Consider the following 21,320-nt stretch of genomic DNA (forward strand, 5'->3'; position numbering starts at 1 on the left):
ATGCACTGTCTCATTTAGCATATAATCTAAGCCTATAAAAGGAGACACTATTATTATTCTAGTATTACAGAAGAGGAAATAAGCTTGGAGTAATAAAATAACTTGCCCTGGGTTCCATGGCTAATACAATATGTGAAGTCCCTGGGAAACTGAGCCCAAGTTGGACTGACTGCACAGGGTGCACTTAACCATTATATTGTATTTATATTTATTTAGTAATTATTTAGTAATTTATTAATTACTAAAATGTTAAATATTAAAATAATATGTTTCCACATTAAACACATACTTTAAAGTACAACTGTTAAAACATTTTAAAATATTGAAGAATAGCAAATGTTTTATTTGTTTTTTGGTTCAAATCTATCACAATTGTTTTTGTGAATATAACTTTATTATAAGCTGCCGCAGCAGGGAGATATTAGGGTAGCACAGTGTGCTTTCTCAAACAATAGAAGTTATACTATGTATTTTTCCCCTATAGTGACGGAGATAAAGACTCAGACTAATCTAGGAAAGGAGAAAGGGGTGCAAATAAACAAGGTGTTAACATAGAAAGTTCATGAACATTTTAACTGATATTCAATAGCTGCCATTTATGTGCTATTATGACCCTCTACACTGGTGACTTCATGCAAGTAATAAACAAAGTTCACAATCCTTGACAAGCAAAGAAGCTCAGATTTGTACATATTTTTAAAAAGATAAAGATAGTCTTTGAAATAGATCTGAGAGCACTATTACCTCCTTGGATATTGGGTGTCAGGACACACAGGCAGGAAGAAACCCATGATGGAAAAGCAGTGTAGCAAAAGGCAATCTAAATTAGAACTTTTGATTTGAGCTTAAAGAGTCCAGCTAAGGGAGCTTTATGACTCACAAACAGTACAAATATTCTGAGGACAGACAATTCACTAGATTGAACCCAAATACACAAAAGGTAAAAGTGATTCTTCACAGATGCCCTTTAATCACAATGAAGCTGTTAAAAATAATTATAACTTACAAATGTTGCATTAGAATTGTGAAGAAATATATCCAGAAGTTGCTGAGGTGGATTTAATGCCTTGATATATCTTGTGACTAAGAACTGTATCCCTTCATCATTAAAAACAGTAGTTATGATTCTTCGGTTGGGAAACATTGCCTTACAATTCTTTTTAAAAATCTGTGCTCTCTGCAAGACCTCTGTTTGATCTAAAAACTGGAATAAAATTTAAAGTATTTCAACATTGTACTATACTGTTCTCACAGGAAAATATCAAGAACCAATGTTTATTTTTGCCATCTTTGAAATTATTATTACTGTTTTTTTTTTTTTTTTTTTTTTTGAGACAGAGTCTCGCTCTGTCGCCCAGGCTGGAGTGCAATGGCCGGATCTCAGCTCACTGCAAGCTCCGCCTCCTGGGTTTACGCCATTCTCCTGCCTCAGCCTCCCGAGTAGCGGGGACTACAGGCGCCCGCCACCTTGCCCGGCTAGCTTTTTGTATTCTTTAGTAGAGACGGGGTTTCACCGTGTTAGCCAGGATGGTCTCGATCTCCTGACCTCGTGATCCGCCCGTCTCGGCCTCCCAAAGTGCTGGGATTACAGGCTTGAGCCACCGCGCCTGGCCTATTACTGGTTTTTAAAATAGTTTATACTTCTTTGATGGTATATATAAAAGAAATTCAATGTAAAAAACCTACCTTATCTAGTGTTGGATTACAGGTGACATACGATATTTGAGGTTCAATGGTAGCAAAAATATTTAAGAATGTACATTCTTTTAAATTCTGCTCATTGGAATCTTCTTTAGGAAATACATAAGTATTACTCCAAGTATACCCAAGCAAAACTGGTGGAATAGTTACTTGAAATGTTCCACTAATCTGAAAGAGTATATCAGCATAATGGATTATGGATTATGTATGATGAAAATGAGCATCAGTCAAATATTAAGGCCCAGCGGAGTCCACTCCATCACAGAAAGCTGGCTTGCTTGTGTGAATGGGCTTCCACTCATTTGTACTTGCCCAGGAATGAGCAGGTTCTCTGTGGTGATGTGTTCATAGGTACCCTTGACACCTGGGGTCCCTGCCTAATATGTACTATGTAGAGAGGGTAGGAGTAAGAAAGGAATGAAACAAACAAGTTATGATACCAGTGATAAAGCTCTTAGAAAATCTAATGCAGGCTCAGAGAAGAAGCTAAAAGATCATGTTACATTTTGTATTGGGTCTAGAAAGAGAAAATATATAACAGCAAGAAAGACAACCCTCAGGTCCACAGTAGGAGGAATTGTGTGTATGTGTGCGCGCGTGCATGAGCGTGTAAGAGGTAAATAATAATAATAATAATAATAATAAATACCAGCTGGGAGTGGTGGTGCACACCTGTGGTCCCAGCTACTTAGAAGGTTGAGGTGGGAGGATCACTTGGGCTCTGGAGGTTGAGGCTGCAATAAGCCATGATTGTCCCACTGCATTCCAGCCTGGGCAACACAGTGAGATGCTGTCTCAAAAGAAACATGATAGCTAATAGTTACCGAGTGCTTACTAATGTGCAAGACCCCAAGTGCTTGATATAGATCACATCATTCAATGGAGTAGACACTGCCCTTATCTCCATTTCACAAATAAGGAAACTGAGGGTCAGAGAATTGAAGTATTTGTGCGAGATCACAAAACTAATGAGTAGTGGAGCCAGGACTACAACCCAGATGTGTTCACCTTTGAGGCCCACACTCTTACCTACCACTGTATCCTGCAGTCTGGCCTAAGACTGAGCAATGTCCACAGGGACTTACAAACATAGGAAGCCCTGTAGCTGTACCTCCAACAATGTCTATTCCTATTGCCAGTCTTTGAAACACGTGCCGTCATGACTTCATGTGATTGCACACTGTGCAGGCACCTCTACTCTCCTATCTGATATTTGTTCTTTCCCACTTCCTTACCAATAGCTTTAGTTGGCAACATGACAGCCAGGTAGTAGGAACAGAAAGTTCATTAACACTTTAATTGGTATACAATGGCAGCCATTTATGTACTATTATGACACTGTACAGTGGTGACTTCGTGCAATTAATAAACAAGGCTCACAATTCTTGACAAGCAAAGGAGCTAGGATTTATATATATATATTTAAATGATTGTCTCTGAAATAAATCTGAGGGCACTGTTATCTCCTTGGAAATTGGGTGTCAGGACACATAGGCAGGAAGAAACCCATGATGGAAAAGCAGGGTAGTAAAAGGCAATCTAAATTAAGCCCTTGTTTGCTTGACCGATTTGTCAAGCCCTTGTTTGCTTGATAAATTCATCTTTAAGGACTTAATTCAGAAGTCATCACCTATATTAAGTCTTCTTTGATCTTTCTTTCTCCTCCTTAGTCTCTTCTTATCTACCAAACTCTGAACCACTCCCCTGGCATTTCCACCTGCAACCCAGGAAGAGTAAAGTACTCCATACTGTATGTTCCCACGTACCTATCTCATACCTCTATTAAAGCACTACAATATTATCACATTGTACTGAAATGTTCGTTTTATTCCATAGACTGAACTCATTGAGGTAGAAAATTCACTTCTGAATTTTCACATTTCCAGTGTCTCCCATGGCGTCAGAGATGTCAAGTGCCTTGCCTACCATCACTTAGTGAAGAAGTTACAGTGAAGTCTGGGCTGGGGCTTTTCTACTTTGCTAGTCATGTAGGCATTTTCCTGCTACATAACAACCCAAAAACAGAGCCCTCTGAGGGTCTCACAGAGACTAGGTGCAAATTATAGGTCTTACCATGGTCAATAGACAGTGATGACAAGCTGAAACTCCTGGTACCCATGATTACAAAGCAACACCACTAATCAGAATGTTTCATGAATCTCATCTTATAGAACTCTTTTACGCAAATATAAATGTTGTTTGAAGACCTAAGACTAGTTTTCCTATTCTTTGTTAGCACTCTAAAGATACTGTCTTATTCTTTGTTAGTGAACACTCTGAAGAACTGTCTAGAGACAGTTCAAATGTTCAAACACTTCAAAAGCCCAGAACATTCTAATATAGGATCATCTTAACTGACCTACCAGCCTGCCAATCACAGAGTCTTATTCAAAGACAACAGAAAGTGTTTCTGTTAGTGTTTCTATTAGCCAGAGGTCAAAACTTAGAATAATGAGCAAAGAAGCATTTTCACTTACTTCAGATTGTTGCAGAAGAGCAGAAAAAGGGAAGACAATGGATCCAAGCCAATTCTTTCTTATATATGAGTGAGCGCTACAGCTCTTGAGACAGTGATCCTATGAAAATAAATAATTTTTTATTACTTAATATCATATGATGAATAGTTTTACAAACTCACAGGTAAATACAAAAAGTCATTCTGTTTCTTTTAAAAAAAGGAAAGGTAAATAGAAAAGATACGTTTTTCTTTTTAATTTCTTTGAAAGATAACTATTTAAAGCAAAAAATAATAGTCTGGGAGAAAATGATCTGTTGTGGAGTTTACGACTTGTGTAAAGTAGAATGTATGACAACACTAGCACAATGCAAGGAGGGAGAAATGGAGGCATTATATTATAGTATCCTGCTCTTACACTGTATGTGAAGTGTCACTATATTATGTACAGATAGTCTGTGGTAAATTAAAGATAATATTGTAAACCTGAGAGCAACAGTTAAGAAAACAAACAATTATAGCTAATAAGCCAATAGTGGAGATAAAATGAAACATAAAACTATGCCATCAATTCAAAAGAAGGCAGGAAAAAAGAATAAAGAATAGTTGGGATAAGCAGAAGATAAATAGGAAGATGGTACCCAGCCAGGTTAATAATTATACAAAATGTAAATGGTTGTACGTTCAAAGGAAGAGATTGTCAGAGTGGATAAAAAAGCAAGACTCAACTTTATGCTGTCTAGAGTAAACCCATTTTAAATATAAAGACACAGCTTAAAAGAAAATAAAAAGATATATTATACAAGCACTAATTAAAAGAAAGCTGAGTCACTATATTTATAACAGACAAAACATTTAAAAACAAGAAATATAATCCGGAATAAAGAGAGATATTTTATACTGATACAGGAATCAATTCATCAAAAAGAAATATATATGTAATATGTAATATATATCGAACACGTATGAACCTAGAAACAGAGTTGCAAAATACAGAGCTAAAAAACATGACATCAAAAGCAAGTTGATAAATTTGACTTCACCAAAATTAAAAACCTTGCTCTTCAAAAGACACTGTTAAGAAAATAAAAAGATAAGCTACATATTGGGAGAAAATATTTGCAAATCATGTTTCTGACAAAGGACTTGAATACAAAGAACCCCCAAAATTCAGTAAGAAAATAACCCAGTTTTAAAAATAGACAAAAGACTTGAACAGACACCTCACCAAAGAAGATATATAAATGGCAAATAAATATTTACATGGAAGGGTGCCCAACACCATTAGTCATTAGGAAATGCAAATTAAAGCTACAATGAGAAACCACCATACAACTATTAGGGTGGTATAACCACCATACAACTATTAGGGTGGCTAAAGTTTAAAAGTTTGACGAAGTGTTTGTAAGAAAGTGAAAGAACTGGAAGTCTCCTACATTATTGGTGGGCATAAAAAGTGGTACACTTTGGGAAACAGTTTGGCAGTTTCTTAAATATTCATTTACCATAATATCTAGCTATTTTTATTTACTAAGAGAAGTGAAAGCATTTGTCTATAAAAAGACTTTACACAAATGTTCATAGCAGCTTTATTTATAATAGTCAAAAAATGAAAACTAAATGTCCATCAATAGGTGAATATATAAACAAGCAATGAAATGCATGTTTATCAATGGAATACTGCTATATAATAAAAAGAAACGAACTGTTTGATACAACTACAACATGAATGAATCTGAAAATAATTTTTCTGAGTAAAAGAAGCAAAAACAAAACAAAACAAAAACACATACCATAGGATTCCATTTTCTATAAAATTCTAGAAAATAGAAACAATAGTGACAGAACACAAATCACTGGTTGCTGGCAGGAGGTAGACATGTCAACAGAGCAGGCGGATACTTTTGAGGGTAATGGATATGTTTATTATCTTAATTGTGATGACGGTTTCATTGGTATATACATATATCAAAACTTGTCAAATTATATACTTTAAATATGTGCAGATTATTGTATGCTAATCATTCCTTAATAACACTATTTTCAAAATTAGGGGAACTATTTATAGTAGGGAGAAGCAGGGATTAGGCATAAAAGGGATTGGCATTCGCTCCCACCACCACCCCTCCCATTGGCAGCACCCTATGATCTACTCCACTTTTGGCCACTTATATTTTTCATTTCATCAACCAAAGGCCAGAGAATCTAGGGAAACTGAAAGAAAATAGCTGAAGTTTGAAAAAAGCTGCCAAAACCCTGATTCCTCCCTTTAGTTCATAACCACTGCTTTGGACATTAGGAGCCCTTCCAACTTTTTGTACTTAAGAAGTTACCCCATCCACTTACCAGGGAATATGAGAAGGGTCTTTTAAATCCAGAGGCTAACCAGCAACAATAGAGCTGAGCAAGATGGACTGTGCTGCTCTAGTCTAAAAAGTAATAGGCACACTTAGGTAGCTTTGTAGCAATCAAGTCCTTGGAATTCTGACGGATGTGCTCTCAACTGCATTAATCTTTCCATCCTAAGTCCCAGGGATGCTGGAGGCTTCTTAGGTCCACCTTGCCTCAGGCTATAGATTATAGCTCTATCAAAGTTCACTTTAGAATTAGTTCCCTACATAGATGGAGCTGGAGGCCATGATCCTTAGCAAACTAACACAGGAACAGAAAACCAAATACCACGTGCTCTCACTTATAAGTGGGAGCTAAATGATGAGAACACATGGACACATAGAAAGACATAACACACACTGGGTCCTATTGGAGTGTGGAGGGTGGGAGGTGGGAGAGGATCAGGAAAAACAGCTAATGGACACTAGGCTTAATACCTGGGTGATGAAATAATCTGTACAACAAACCCCCATGACACAAGTTTACCTGTATAACAAACAAACTTGCATGTGTGCCCCGGAACTTCAAAGTCAAATAAAAATAAAAAGTATGTAAAATTGGCTCCTTATGCATCCTCTCTGAGAAGCAATGAAAGAATTTTAAGATCGACAATATGAATTATATATGAAGCAACGTTTAAGGAATCTATTAGTATGGGAACTGTATATATCAAGTGATAAAAACAAGACTTAATATCCGGAGCTATAATGTGTATGTGGTAAGTTTGCATATCCTGGTGTAAGCTGAAGCAGGGCCAGGCACTCTGATGGTTAAATGGTGGAAGAGGTGCTGTTATGATTGGACCATCTCTTTAAATAACTCATATAAATAAAACTCAGATATCTGTATACTTAGTCTCTCAACCCCTTGTAAATCAAAGTAACCCCTTCATCTTTGTCGTAGAAGATAATTTCTTTGTGAGCAACATAGCTTGCCCAGTAGGGTCCCTTATCTTGTCATCAGGATGAACACCTTTGTATGTTAATTAACAGTCATAGAGTTGGGACAGTGGCTTGATAAATGAACCATAGACTAAAGGCTCAAATGTACAGTGTGATTTCCACAAGGTAATAAAACTGAAATTTAAAATCAAAAGTTTATACAAGTCTTTCAAACATTTGAAAATGCAAAGATACAATATTAGAAGACTGTTAGGCCAAGCAAGAAAATGTAATATATATATATTAATTATATGTATATAATATATATTACATATATAAGATAAACAAGTCACTAAATATAAAATACATAGTCTAAGATGTTTACAGAAATAAATTTATAGTTCCAAATGTTTCCATTATTTATGAGAAGGCAAGAGATCAAACAAACTAGGCATTCAATACATTTGGCAAAAGTAAATACAAAAATTATAGTCCTAGGGGAATAGGGAGAGAAAATGAAAATACAAGTGGAAATAAATGAATTAGAAAACCAAAAATGTGAAAAGTAAAAACAATTTCAGTAGTTGGTTCTTTAAAGAATAGGCAAACATCTTCCAAATTAAATAATTTTTTTAAAAATTGAAAGACAAGGTTGGATAAAGTTAGAAGTCACAGCAGAGTAGATAATGGCAAATCAAAATTTATGAGACTATGCTGAAAATTTACATGCTAATAAATTTTAAAATCTTGAAAATAACTATTTTTTAAAAGTATTTAAACCAATATCTGAGTTTTGGGTTAGTTTAAGGTCTTTCCGTGGCTACTGGGATTTCTGTTAGACTTTCAGTTAACCTAGGTTTTAAATCTGGAGTATGCATGGGGCTTGCTCTGCCAGTTCCAAAGGCAGTTCAGTCCATCTCTTTCATGCCGAGCATTAAAAATAGGCTACGTGTCTGTGAGAGTTCCAAGTCTTCAGCTTTCTGCTAATACATAACTAAAGAAAGGGAGATCTGTGGGAAGTAAGAAAACAGTTGATAGCAGGAAGAAAATATACAGGAGGGGCACAGAGAAAAAAAGAGGAAAAATGAAACATTTCTAGACAAAATAATGTTCAGTGATAACTTAAAACTTTCTTTCAACTGCATAGCTATCTCGGGGCTCAGCCTAGCTCTAGTCTTTTATAAGACAATGGAATGTTTTGGCCCATAGCTACCCTAAAACCCTGTCCATGAGAGGAGGGCAAGAATGCAAGGCCCTTTCCTTTTTTAAAGAGCATGCCAATATTGTCACAAACAAGTCTGACACCTAAAGCATGTGGATCTCATTCCAATAACAACAATCTCACTCTAATAACAATGCAAAGCAGTTTCAAGGGTTCAGTTGTTAATCAACTGCTACTCAATTCTGACCAAATTAGTCTTTGAGATAACTCACTTTTGAGAGAGAAAATTTGTTAGACATTCTTTTGGGTTTTCTAAGCTTTACCCATTATCAATGTCATCAGAACATTACTCAGTTTAATTCCTTGGAGAAAAGCTACCGCCAAATTATTGCTCAATATTTTACCCTCAGCATTTATCATGGTTGATTTAAAGTTTAATAAGAATATGTGTTGTATCTCCTGGAAAACTGGGTTGGAAAACATAGTCATTAAGATTTGCAGTGGTTTTTACAGAAGGCTCGTTCCTGTACCTTACTCTCCAAGGTCTTGTTCAACTTCTCTGACATGGATCCCCAGTTCCTCCAGGTAGAATTAATTGCTCCTTCAGTAGCATTGCCATAGAATTTGGAAAACATTTCTATTAAAGCATTTAATCTACATACCTTAAAAGAGTAGATTCTATGGGTATGCATTTTTATATTTTTAGTAGCAAGTTCAATAGGGAGGAAACTAACATTTATTTTGGAGCTTGCTAGGGTGCTGGGCATTGTGCTAGGAACTTTTACACATACATCTATGAGGAAGATAGTCAGTAATTTTAGAAATTAGATTAAGTAGAACTGCATTTTAGCCTTAGGAATAATTTGATCTCTTTTGTAGGAGTAGTGTATTTTCTTTGATCAGATAATGAGAAATATGTAACCTATTTCTATTTATATTTCTGTATTGGCTACAGAAAGCTCACATTTAAATGTAACGTTCTATTGCAGAAACCTACTTCTCCCAAGTTCTTGGTATATTTATTCCTCCTCCTCCTATATGTGGTTTATGATCTCTGTTATTTTTTAACTGACTTGTCATATGTTTGATTTTATTGCAAGTTGCCTCAAATCCTTTCAAGAACATGTTGGATATAGACATTGCATCTAAAAGCATATTTACAAACATGTTACTAGACTTCATTCAGTTTGACCTTAGAATTATTCCAGGATTGGCTATTATAATTATTCTACTTTACCTCATGTTTTTCAGTCATCATTTCATCAAAAATGTTGATATATATATTATCTTTTATTTTAGATAAGCTTGAGAAGCTATAATCATGTCCTGGTGAGCTGCAAATAAGAACAATATATTCAAATGCTTAATTTTCTCAAAATCCACTTATTTCCTAACAGCATTATTCATAAAGAACTATAAAATCACCTGTGTTGTTTTCTTTTATGAAGTATAAACTAAGGAAAAGCTGTATATTTTGAAGACTGGCTGCTGCTACCTTTCATTAGAGCCAGCATGTGCTTTGTAATTTACATCTCTCTTAAGATGAAAAATAAAAATGTTTAAGTGTTGAACAGAAAGGCTTTCACTATAGCTATCAATTGCAAAGATTATTTGGAGTATTGTATAGATTTTTCAACTATCTTAAATTCTGCTAGTTTCCCATAGAGATAAAATGCTCTTTTATTGTCAGTTAATAGATATGATTTTAAATACAGAATTTATGGCCAGGCACGGTGGCTCACGCCTGTAATCCCACCACTTTGGGAGGCCGAGGTGGGTGGATCACCTGAGGTCAGGAGTTCGAGGCAAGCCTGGCCAACATGGCGAAACCCCATCTCTACTAAAAGTACAAAAAAAAAAAAAAAAAAATTAGCTGGGCCTGGTGGCAGGCGGTTGTAATCCCAGCTACTCAGGAGGCTGAGGCAGGAGAATTACTTGAACCCGGGAGGTGGAGGTTGCAGTGAGTAGAGATCACGCCACTGCACTCCAGCCTGGGTAACAAGAGCGGAACTCCATCTCTAAATACATAAATAAATAAATCACAGAATTTATTCTCTTTCCCATGTTAATTTTCTCCAAGCAGAAACTGGGATAATGGAGTGCATTTAATTTTGCAAGCTGTCCACTGACGGCATTCTTGATTAAGTACATTTTGGAGGTAGTTGAAAGGATAGTGTATATCATGAACAATGAACTTTCACTCTCAGCTCCAGCTTGTGTACTGAATCTCCATCAAACATTTAACAGTGATGGCAATCTCAATCTTGTACAATAGGTTACTTTACACGAGAAACTGAAGCTCTGGGAAGTTAAGTAACTTACTCAAGGTAATGCCACCAGCAAATGACAGAGCCTGATCTGAACCCAGCTTTTCTTCTTTTTAATATTTTTATTTAGTGTATATATATATATATATATTTTTTTTTTTTTTTAGAGACAGGGGTCTATCCTGCCAGGCTGATCTTGAACTGCTGGGCTCAAGTGATCCTCCCACCTCAGCCTCTTGAGTAGCTGGGCCTACAGGTTGTACCACCACACTTGGCTGGACCCAGTTCTGACAAACTCCAAAGACCAGGTCTTTTCAGTGTACAGCTGCCACTGACATTACTTGTTGAATCTTGTTGCTTAAGGAAGCAACCACTATTTCAAAGGATCTTCAACAGCTTCTGTAACTTTTTGAAACCTACAAGCAATGGTGATTGAAAAATGCTAGTTGAGTTTAGAGAACAATTTTAAGTGGAAGTTTCCTTATATTTCCTAGTGATAAAATAACTAGCTGACTCCCCTACTTTGTTCCTCAAGGATTTCCTTTCCTTGATGTTGCCAGAACCTAAGAAAGGGCAGGGGAGGCAATATTTATTTACAACAGTACGCTAGCAGGAGAAAGGACAACTGTCATCCTTACAACATTTTTTAGCTTATTAGTCTATTCCTGACATCACTTAAGTCCTTCTGCATTATTTTGCATTCTGTATTCTATTAAAATGTTCTTCAAATGTTACCATAATTCTTCCTCCAGGAAGGGCTCATGGAGCTAATTAATATTATTTATTACTTATAAATATTATTTATTATGATTACTTATCAATTTGCTTGTGGTTTTTGTTCACTAAACTGTCACAAGAAGAGGGGAGTTGGGGTCTTATACCAAAGGCATCAAAAAGTAGTAGCTGAATGGTTTTGCCTTATCCAAAGCCTGCTATCCACTTGGTTGTACTCCACATTGTTCTTGGCCTATTTCACTGCTATAATTGCAAGGATGTAAACACTCCCAAATCTTCTCATTAGTTCACTTATAAGTTTATGTATCTTATTGACTGTTTTATGTTCTCCTAAATTTATTTAATACAGTATACTTCTTCTAACTCTAATGTCTACATTAATATTCCAAGTATTTCCAAACACACATGACCACATATTTTACATTTACAAACTTTTCAAACAAATACATTTTATATGTTAATTATTTAACTTGATATTATGTGATATTATATAATAGATTTCCCTTTAAGTCAATAATTTCCTTCACACACAAAGAATAAAAAGTTCAAGAAAGCAAATGTCAGAGAACAATGCAAAGTGAGAGGTACAAGATTCAGACAGGCAGCCAAATAACAAGAATATCTGTTTAGGAACTCTGGCCAACAACTCTGAAAATACAATTGAGCCTATGTTGAATCCAGAAGAATGAATTTGATTTCTGCTAATAGCAGAAGTTCCATAGCATCTAAGCTAACAAAATTCTAAGGTGTTTTTTGTTATAGTTCCCCTACCCCTAAGTTGAAATAATGGCACAAACAGGGTCTCCTTTTCTTTGCAAATCCTGTTTAGGATTTGAAGCCTTTCACTTTCAGAAGGGGTGGCTGGGATGTGAATGTTTACATAGCCTCCAAGATGTCATCACATATATGCAAGTGATTATGTCAGTTCTTCTGAGTTCCTTTAGCCTTTGTTAGTGGGGGATATATGTTAACACAGGCATCGGACAAAGCATAGAGATCCCATAAAATCATATAAACTGTGAACTAATATGAAATATAAAATATTCATAAGAAATTATAGAAAATAAATTATAGAAAAATAATATAAAATGATGGCTAATCCATAAGACAATCCTGCTCTACGTGCATGAATAAGAAGCCAATTTTCCCACCTTTCAAAATAAAAAGAAACATATTAATTGAAAAAATGTTTAGATGCTTAATAGCTACACATACCTGCTCATGAAAGAAATTTATTTTTTTATTTTATTTTATTTTTTTTTATTTTATTTTTTTTATTTTGAGACGGAGTCTCGCTCTGTCGCCCAGGCTGGAGTGCAGTGGCCGGATCTCAGCTCACTGCAAGCTCCGCCTCCCGGGTTTACGCCATTCTCCTGCCTCAGCCTCCCGAGTAGCTGGGACTACAGGCGCCCGCCTCCTCGCCCGGCTAGTTTTTTGTATTTTTTAGTAGAGACGGGGTTTCACCGTGTTAGCCAGGATGGTCTCGATCTCCTGACCTCGTGATCCGCCCGTCTCGGCCTCCCAAAGTGCTGGGATTACAGGCTTGAGCCACCGCGCCCGGCGAAAGAAATTTATACCCAGCAGTAAAGCATAGCAATACTAAAGGAAGTGGCAATGGAATTAGATTCATTTTACTGGGTCATGAGTGTGTGTATGTGTGTGTCCCTAAACACCACATAAAGGATTATTCTAGTCTATATCTATTTTGTTCCTTCTTGGTAGCAAGCAGGAACATAGGTGTATATTTCTTTTTGGATTTAAAAATCTGATTTATTAACTATTTTAATTAAAAATACTTTTATATACAGGAATATTATTCAAAAAGATATCCTCACTCATTCTTCAGAAAATGCAATGGTCTAAAATTTTAATGCAAGTTGACATATGTTCTAAAGTAAGGAAAGTAAAGGAGGACCACTGTTTATTAAAGATTTTTTAAAAGGACATACCATAAAGGAAAGGACTGGCACAATTTAAAACTTCTTTTCATCAAAATACATCATAAAGAAAATGAAAAGTCAAGTCATTAGGGAAAGATAGTTTTAACACATATAACTGACAAAGGGCTGGTATCCATAATATATAAGAACTGCTTCAAAAAAAAAATAAAGACAGGCCGGGCACGGTGACTCACACCTGTAATCCCAGCACTTTGGGAGGCCAAGGCGGGCGGATGACGAGGTCAGGAGATAGAGACCATCCTGGCTAACACGGTGAAACCCTGTCTCTACTAAAAATGCAAAACAAATTAGCAGGGCGAGGTGGCAGGTGCCAGTACTCCCAGCTACTCGGGAGGCTGAGGCAGGAGAATGGCGTGAATCCGGGAGGCGGAGCTTGCAGTGAGCCGAGATCACACCATTGCACTCCAGCCTGGCCGACAGAGCAAGATTCCATCTCAAAAATAAATAAATAAATAAATACAAAACAATAGAAAAATAGAGAAAAGTATCCTTTCAGCTAGAGCAGCCATCTTCCATTGTTCGCCAAAATGACGAACACAAAGGAAAAGAGGAAAGGTACCCGCTGTTTTTTCTCTAGGCCTTTTAGAAAACATGGAGTTGTTCCTTTGGCCATGTATATGCGAATCTGTAAGAAAGGTGATATTGTAGACATCAAGGGAATGGGTACTCTTCAAAAAGGAATGCCCACAAGTGTTACCATGGCAAAACTGGAAGAGTCTGTAATGCTATTGGCATTGTTGTAAACAAATAAGGGCAAGATTCTTGCCAAGAGAATTAATGTGTGTATTGAGCACATAAGCACTCTAATAGTGGAGATAGCTTCCTGAAACATGTGAAGGAAAATGATCAGAAAAAGAAGCCAGAGAGAAAGGTACCTGGGTTCAACTGAAGCACCAGCCTGCTCCACTCAGAGAAGCGCCCTTTGTGAGAATCAGTGGGAAGGAGGCTGAGCTGCCGGAACCTATTCCCTATGAAGTCATGGCATAATTGGTGTTAAAAAAAAAATGATAATAAAAGACCTCTGGACTGCAAAAATGTTTCTCTTCATTGAGTAGAAGTGTGGTGTCTTCTCCTTCAAATAAATATTTAAAGCAAATTTTAATTGTATCCTAATTCACTATGTAATGTCTTTACTAGTCAAACTCAATGTATTTCTTGCTTAGATGTGACGTGGCTTATTGTGCAACAAATTACTCAATTGGTTAGAAAACAGCTAGATATTATTTATGAAATATTTGTACTGGTTTGAAGATAGTCCCTCTAAATCATCATGGAAGAAATAAAATAATTTCCAAAAAGAAGAAAAATAGACAAAAGTAATGAAAGGGCATTTCACAGAAAAGAAAATACCAATGGCCAATGAACCTATGAAAAGAAGCTCAATATGGATAAGTAGGTAAACTGTGATACATCCATGCAATAGAATATTATGCAGGAGTAAAAAGAAGTAAGCAATCAAGCTATAAAAAGACATGGAGAAAACTTACAGGCATGTTTTTCATGGAAGAAAGCCAATCTGAAATGGCTCCATACTGTATGATTTCAACTATAAGACTACGATGGCTAATTCTATGTGTCAACTGGGCTAGGCCACAGTTTCTATATATTTGGTCAAACATTATTCTAGATGTTTATCTGAAGATTTTTGTTTTGTTTTTTTTTTTTTTTATTATACTTTAAGTTCTAGGGTACATGTGCATGACGTTTATATCATGTATAACTCCCCAATGCAATCCCTCCCTCCTCCCCCCTCCCCATGATAGGCCCCAGTGTGTGATGTTCCCCTTCCCGAGTCCAAGTGATCTCATTGTTCAGTTCCCACCTATGAGTGAGAACATGCGGTGTTTGGTTTCTCTTCTTGTGATAGTTTGCTAAGAATGATGGATTCCAGCTGCATCCATGTCCCTACAAAGGACGCAAACTCATCCTTTTTTATGGCTGCATAGTATTCCATGGTGTATATGTGCCACATTTTCTTAATCCAGTCTGTCACAGATGGACATTTGGGTTGATTCCAAGTCTTTGCTATTGTGAATAGTGCCGCAATAAACATACGTGTGCATGTGTCTTTGTAGTAGAGTAATTTATAATCCTTTGGGTATATACCCAGTAGTGGGATGGCTGGGTCATATGGTACATCTAGTTCTAGATCCTTGAGGAATCGCCATACTGTTTTCCATAATGGTTGAACTAGTTTACAATCCCACCAACAGTGTAAAAGTGTTCCTATTTCTCCACATCCTCTCCAACACCTGTTGTTTCCTGACTTCTTAATGATTGCCATTCTAACTGGTGTGAGATGGTATCTCATTGTGGTTTTGATTTGCATTTCTCTGATGGCGAGTGATGATGAGCATTTTTTCATGTGTCTGTTGGCTGTATGGATGTCTTCTTTTGAGAAATGTCTGTTCATATCCTTTGCCCACTTTTTGATGGGGTTGTTTGTTTTTTTCTTGTATATTTGTTTGAGTTCTTTGTAGATTCTGGATATTAGCCCTTTGTCAGATGAGTAGGTTGCAAAAATTTTCTCCCATTCTGTAGGTTGCCTGTTCACTGATGGTAGTTTCTTTTGCTGTACAAAAGCTCTTTAGTTTAATTAGATCCCATGTGTCAATTTTTGCTTTTGCTGCCGTTGCTTTTGGTGTTTTAGACATGAAGTCCTTGCCCATGCCTATGTCCTGAATGGTACTACCTAGATTTTCTTCTAGGGTTTTTATGGTATTAGGTCTAACATTTAAGTCTCTGATCCATCTTGAATTAATTTTCGTATAAGGGTAAGGAAAGGATCCAGTTTCAGCTTTCTACTTATGGCTAGCCAATTTTCCCAGCACCATTTATTAAATAGGGAATCCTTTCCCCATTTCTTGTTTTTGTCAGGTTTGTCAAAGATCAGATGGCTGTAGATGTGTGGTATTATTTCTGAGGACTCTGTTCTGTTCCATTGGTCTATATCTCTGTTGTGGTACCAGTACCATGCTGTTTTGGTTACTGTAGCCTTGTAGTATAGTTTGAAGTCAGGTAGCGTGACGCCTCCAGCTTTGTCCTTTTGACTTAGGATTGTCTTGGCAATGCGGGCTCTTTTTTGGTTCCATATGAACTTTAAAGCCGTTTTTTCCAATTCTGTGAAGAAACTCATTGGTAGCTTGATGGGGATGGCATTGAATCTATAAATAACCTTGGGCAGTATGGCCATTTTCACGATATTGATTCTTCCTATCCATGAGCATGGTATGTTCTTCCATTTGTTTGTGTCCTCTTTTATTTCACTGAGCAATGGTTTGTAGTTCTCCTTGAAGAGGTCCTTTACATCCCTTGTAAGCTGGATTCCTAGGTATTTTATTCTCTTTGAAGCAATTGTGAATGGAAGTTCATTCCTGATTTGGCTCTCTGTTTGTCTGTTACTGGTGTATAAGAATGCTTGTGATTTTTGCACATTAATTTTGTATCCTGAGACTTTGCTGAAGTTGCTTATCAGCTTAAGGAGATTTTGGGCTGAGACAATGGGGTTTTCTAAATATACAATCATGTCATCTGCAAACAGGGACAATTTGACTTCTTCTTTTCCTAACTGGATACCCTTGATTTCTTTCTCTTGCCTGATTGCCCTAGCCAGAACTTCCAACACGATGTTGAATAGGAGTGGTGAGAGAGGGCATCCCTGTCTTGTGCCAGTTTTCAAAGGGAATTTTTCCAGTTTTTGCCCATTCAGTATGATATTAGCTGTGGGTTTGTCATAAATAGCTCTTATTATTTTGAGGTACGTTCCATCAATACCGAATTTATTGAGCGTTTTTAGCATAAAGGGCTGTTGAATTTTGTCAAAAGCCTTTTCTGCATCTATTGAGATAATCATGTGGTTCTTGTCTTTGGTTCTGTTTATATGCTGGATTACGTTTATTGATTTGCGAATGTTGAACCAGCCTTGCATCCCAGGGATGAAGCCCACTTGATCATGGTGGATAAGCTTTTTGATGTGCTGCTGAATCCGGTTTGCCAGTATTTTATTGAGAATTTTTGCATCGATGTTCATCAGGGATATTGGTCTAAAATTCTCTTTTTTTGTTGTGTCTCTGCCAGGCTTTGGTATCAGGATGATGTTGGCCTCATAAAAAGAGTTGGGGAGGATTCCCTCTTTTTCTATTGATTGAAATAGTTTCAGAAGGAATGGTACCAGCTCCTCCTTGTACCTCTGGTAGAATTCAGCTGTGAATCCATCTGGTCCTGGACTTTTTTTGGTGGGTAGGCTATTAATTGTTGCCTCAATTTCAGAGCCTGCTATTGGTCTATTCAGGGATTCAACTTCTTCCTGGTTTAGTCTTGGGAGAGTGTAAGTGTCCAGGAAATTATCCATTTCTTCTAGATTTTCTAGTTGATTTGCGTAGAGGCATTTATAGTATTCTCTGATGGTTGTTTGTATTTCTGTGGGGTCGGTGGTGATATCCCCTTATCATTTTTTATTGCGACTATTTGATTCCTCTCTCTTTTCTTCTTTATTAGTCTTGCTAGCGGTCTGTCAATTTTGTTGATCTTTTCAAAAAACCAACTCCTGGATTCATTGATTTTTTGGAGGGTTTTTGTGTCTCTATCTCCTTCAGTTCTGCTCTGATCTTAGTTATTTCTTGCCTTCTGCTAGCTTTTGAATGTGTTTGCTCTTGCCTCTCTAGTTCTTTTAATTGTGATGTTAGAGTGTCCATTTTAGATCTCTCCTGCTTTCTCTTGTGGGCATTTAGTGCTATAAATTTCCCTCTACACACTGCTTTAAATGTGTCCCAGAGATTCTGGTATGTTGTATCTTTGTTCTCATTGGTTTCGAAGAACATCTTTATTTCTGCTTTCATTTCGTTATGTACCCAGTAGTCATTCAGGAGCAGGTTGTTCAGTTTCCATGTAGTTGAGCGGTTTTGATTGAGTTTCTTAGTCCTGAGTTCTAGTTTGATTGCACTGTGGTCTGAGAGACAGTTTGTTATAATTTCTGTTCTTGTACATTTGCTGAGGAGTGCTTTACTTCCAATTATGTGGTCAATTTTGGAATAAGTGCGATGTGGTGCTGAGAAGAATGTATATTCTGTTGATTTGGGGTGGAGAGTTCTATAGATGTCTATTAGGTCCGCTTGGTGCAGAGATGAGTTCAATTCCTGGATATCCTTGTTAACTTTCTGTCTCGTTGATCTGTCTAATATTGACAGTGGAGTGTTGAAGTCTCCCATTATTATTGTATGGGAGTCTAAGTCTCTTTGTAGGTCTCTAAGGACTTGCTTTATGAATCTGGGTGCTCCTGTATTGGGTGCATAGATATTTAGGAGAGTTAGCTCTTCCTGTTGAATTGATCCCTTTACCATTATGTAATGGCCTTCTTTGTCTCTTTTGATCTTTGATGGTTTAAAGTCTGTTTTATCAGAGACTAGGATTGCAACCCCTGCTTTTTTTTGTTCTCCATTTGCTTGGTAGATCTTCCTCCATCCCTTTATTTTGAGCCTATGTATGTCTCTGCATGTGAGATGGGTCTCCTGAATACAGCAGACTGATGGGTCTTGACTCTTTATCCAGTTTGCCAGTCTGTGTCTTTTAATTGGAGCATTTAGTCCATTGACATTTAAGGTTAATATTGTTATGTGTGAACTTGATCCTGTCATTATGATATTAACTGGTTATTTTGCTCGTTAGTTGATGCAATTTCTTCCTAGCCTCGATGTTCTTTACATTTTGGCATGTTTTTGCAATGGCTGGTACCGGTTGTTCCTTTCCATGTTTAGGGCTTCCTTCAGGGTCTCTTGTAAGGCAGGCCTGGTGGTGACAAAATCTCTAAGCATTTGCTTATCTGTAAAGGATTTTATTTCTCCTTCACTGATGAAGCTTAGTTTGGCTGGATATGAAATTCTGGGTTGAAAATTCTTTTCTTTAAGAACGTTGAATATTGGCCCCCACTCTCTTCTGGCTTGTAGAGTTTCTGCCGAGAGGTCTGCTGTTATTCTGATGGGCTTCCCTTTGTGGGTAACCCGACCTTTCTCTCTGGCTGCCCTTAAGATTTTTTCCTTCATTTCAACTTTGGTGAATCTGGCAATTATGTGTCTTGGAGTTGCTCTTCTGGAGGAGTATCTTTGTGGAGTTCTCTGTATTTCCTGAATTTGGATGTTGGCCTGCCCTACTAGGTTGGGGAAGTTCTCCTGGATGATATCCTGAAGAGTGTTTTCCAACTTGGTTCCATTTTCCCCCTCATTTTCAGGCACCCCAATCAGACGTAGATTTGGTCTTTTTACATAATCCCATACTTCTTGCAGGCTTTGTTCATTTCTTTTTCTTCTTTTTTCTTTTGGTTTCTCTTCTCGCTTCATTTCATTCATTTGATCCTCAATCGCTGATACTCTTTCTTCCAGTTGATCGAGTCGGTTACTGAAGCTTGTGCATTTGTCACGTATTTCTCGTGTCATGGTTTTCATCTCTGTCATTTCGTTTATGATCTTCTCTGCATTAATTAGTCTAGCTGTCAATTCTTCCACTTTTTTTTCAAGATTTTTAGTTTCTTTGCGCTGGGTACGTAATTCCTCCTTTAGCTCTGAGAGGTTTGATGGACTGAAGCCTTCTTCTCTCATCTCGTCCAAGTCATTCTCTGACCAGCTTTGATCCGTTGCTGGCGATGGGCTGCGCTCCTTTGCAGGAGGAGATGCGCTCTTATTTTTTGAATTTCCAGCTTTTCTGCCCTGCTTTTCCCCATCTTTGTGGTTTTATCTGTCTCTGGTCTTTGATGATGGTGACGTACTGATGGGGTTTTGGTATAGGTGTCCTTCCTGTTTGATAGTTTTCCTTCTGACAGTCAGAAGGACTGTCTGTTGGTCTGTTGGAGATTGCTTGAGGTCCACTCCAGACCCTGTTTGCCTGGGTGTCAGCAGCAGAGGTTGCCGAAGATAGAATATTGCTGAACAGCGAGTGTACCTGTCTGATTCTTTCTTTGGAAGTTTCCTCTCAGGGGTGACTCCACCCTGTGAGGTGTGGGGTGTCAGACTGCCCCTAGTGGGGGATGTCTCCCAGCTGGGCTACTCAGGGGTCAGGGACCCACCTGAGCAGGCAGTCTGTCCGTTCTCAGATCTCAACCTCCACGTTAGGAGATCCACGGCTCTCCCCAAAGCTGTCAGACAGAGTCGTTCGCGTCTGCCACGGCCCCGCTCTTTCCCCTAATGGACTGCAGCTGTGCGCTGTCCGCAGAGGTAGAGTCTACAGAAACAGGCAGGCTTCCTTGAGCTGCTGTGAGCTCCACCCAGTTCGAGCTTCCCAGCGTCTTTGTTTACCTACTTAAGCCTCAGCAATGGCGGGCGCCCCTCCCCCAGCCTCGCTGCTGCCTTGCGGATAGATCGCCGCAGATGGCTGTGTTAGCAGTGAGGGAGGCTCCGTGGGCGTGGGACCCTCCCGGCCAGGTATGGGATATATTCTCCTGGTGTGCCTGTTTCCTTAAAGCGCAGTATTGGGGTGGGAGTTACCCGATTTTCCAGGTGTTGTGTGTCTCAGTTCCCCTGGCTAGGAAAAGGGATTCCCTTCCCCCTTGCGCTTCCAGGTGAGGCGATGCCTCGCCCTGCTTCAGCTCACGCTGGTCAGGCTGCAGCAGCTGACCAGCACCGATTGTCCGGCACTCCCTAGAGAGATGACCCCAGTACCTCAGTTGAAAATGCAGAAATCACCGGTCTTCTGTGTCGCTCGCGCTGGGAGTTGAAGACTGGAGCTGTTCCTATTCGGCCATCTTGCTCCGCCTTGTTTTGTTTTTTGTTTTTGAGACAG

General features: G+C 38.0%; 1 protein-coding gene across 1 annotated transcript in view; it reads right to left on the reverse strand.

The window, feature by feature from the left end:
- The window catches only part of CC2D2B (coiled-coil and C2 domain containing 2B), a 130,366-nt gene that overhangs the window by 20,368 nt on the left and 88,678 nt on the right, over positions 1-21,320 (reverse strand). The window contains 4 exon segments of the mRNA XM_033187631.1: positions 1,007-1,204; positions 1,687-1,869; positions 4,179-4,277; positions 9,828-9,924. Coding sequence (XP_033043522.1) covers positions 1,007-1,204; positions 1,687-1,869; positions 4,179-4,277; positions 9,828-9,924 — 577 coding nt within the window.

Source organism: Trachypithecus francoisi, unplaced genomic scaffold (genome assembly GCF_009764315.1).
Source record: "Trachypithecus francoisi isolate TF-2019V2 unplaced genomic scaffold, Tfra_2.0 Contig01579, whole genome shotgun sequence".
Taxonomy (NCBI): Eukaryota; Metazoa; Chordata; class Mammalia; order Primates; family Cercopithecidae; genus Trachypithecus; species Trachypithecus francoisi.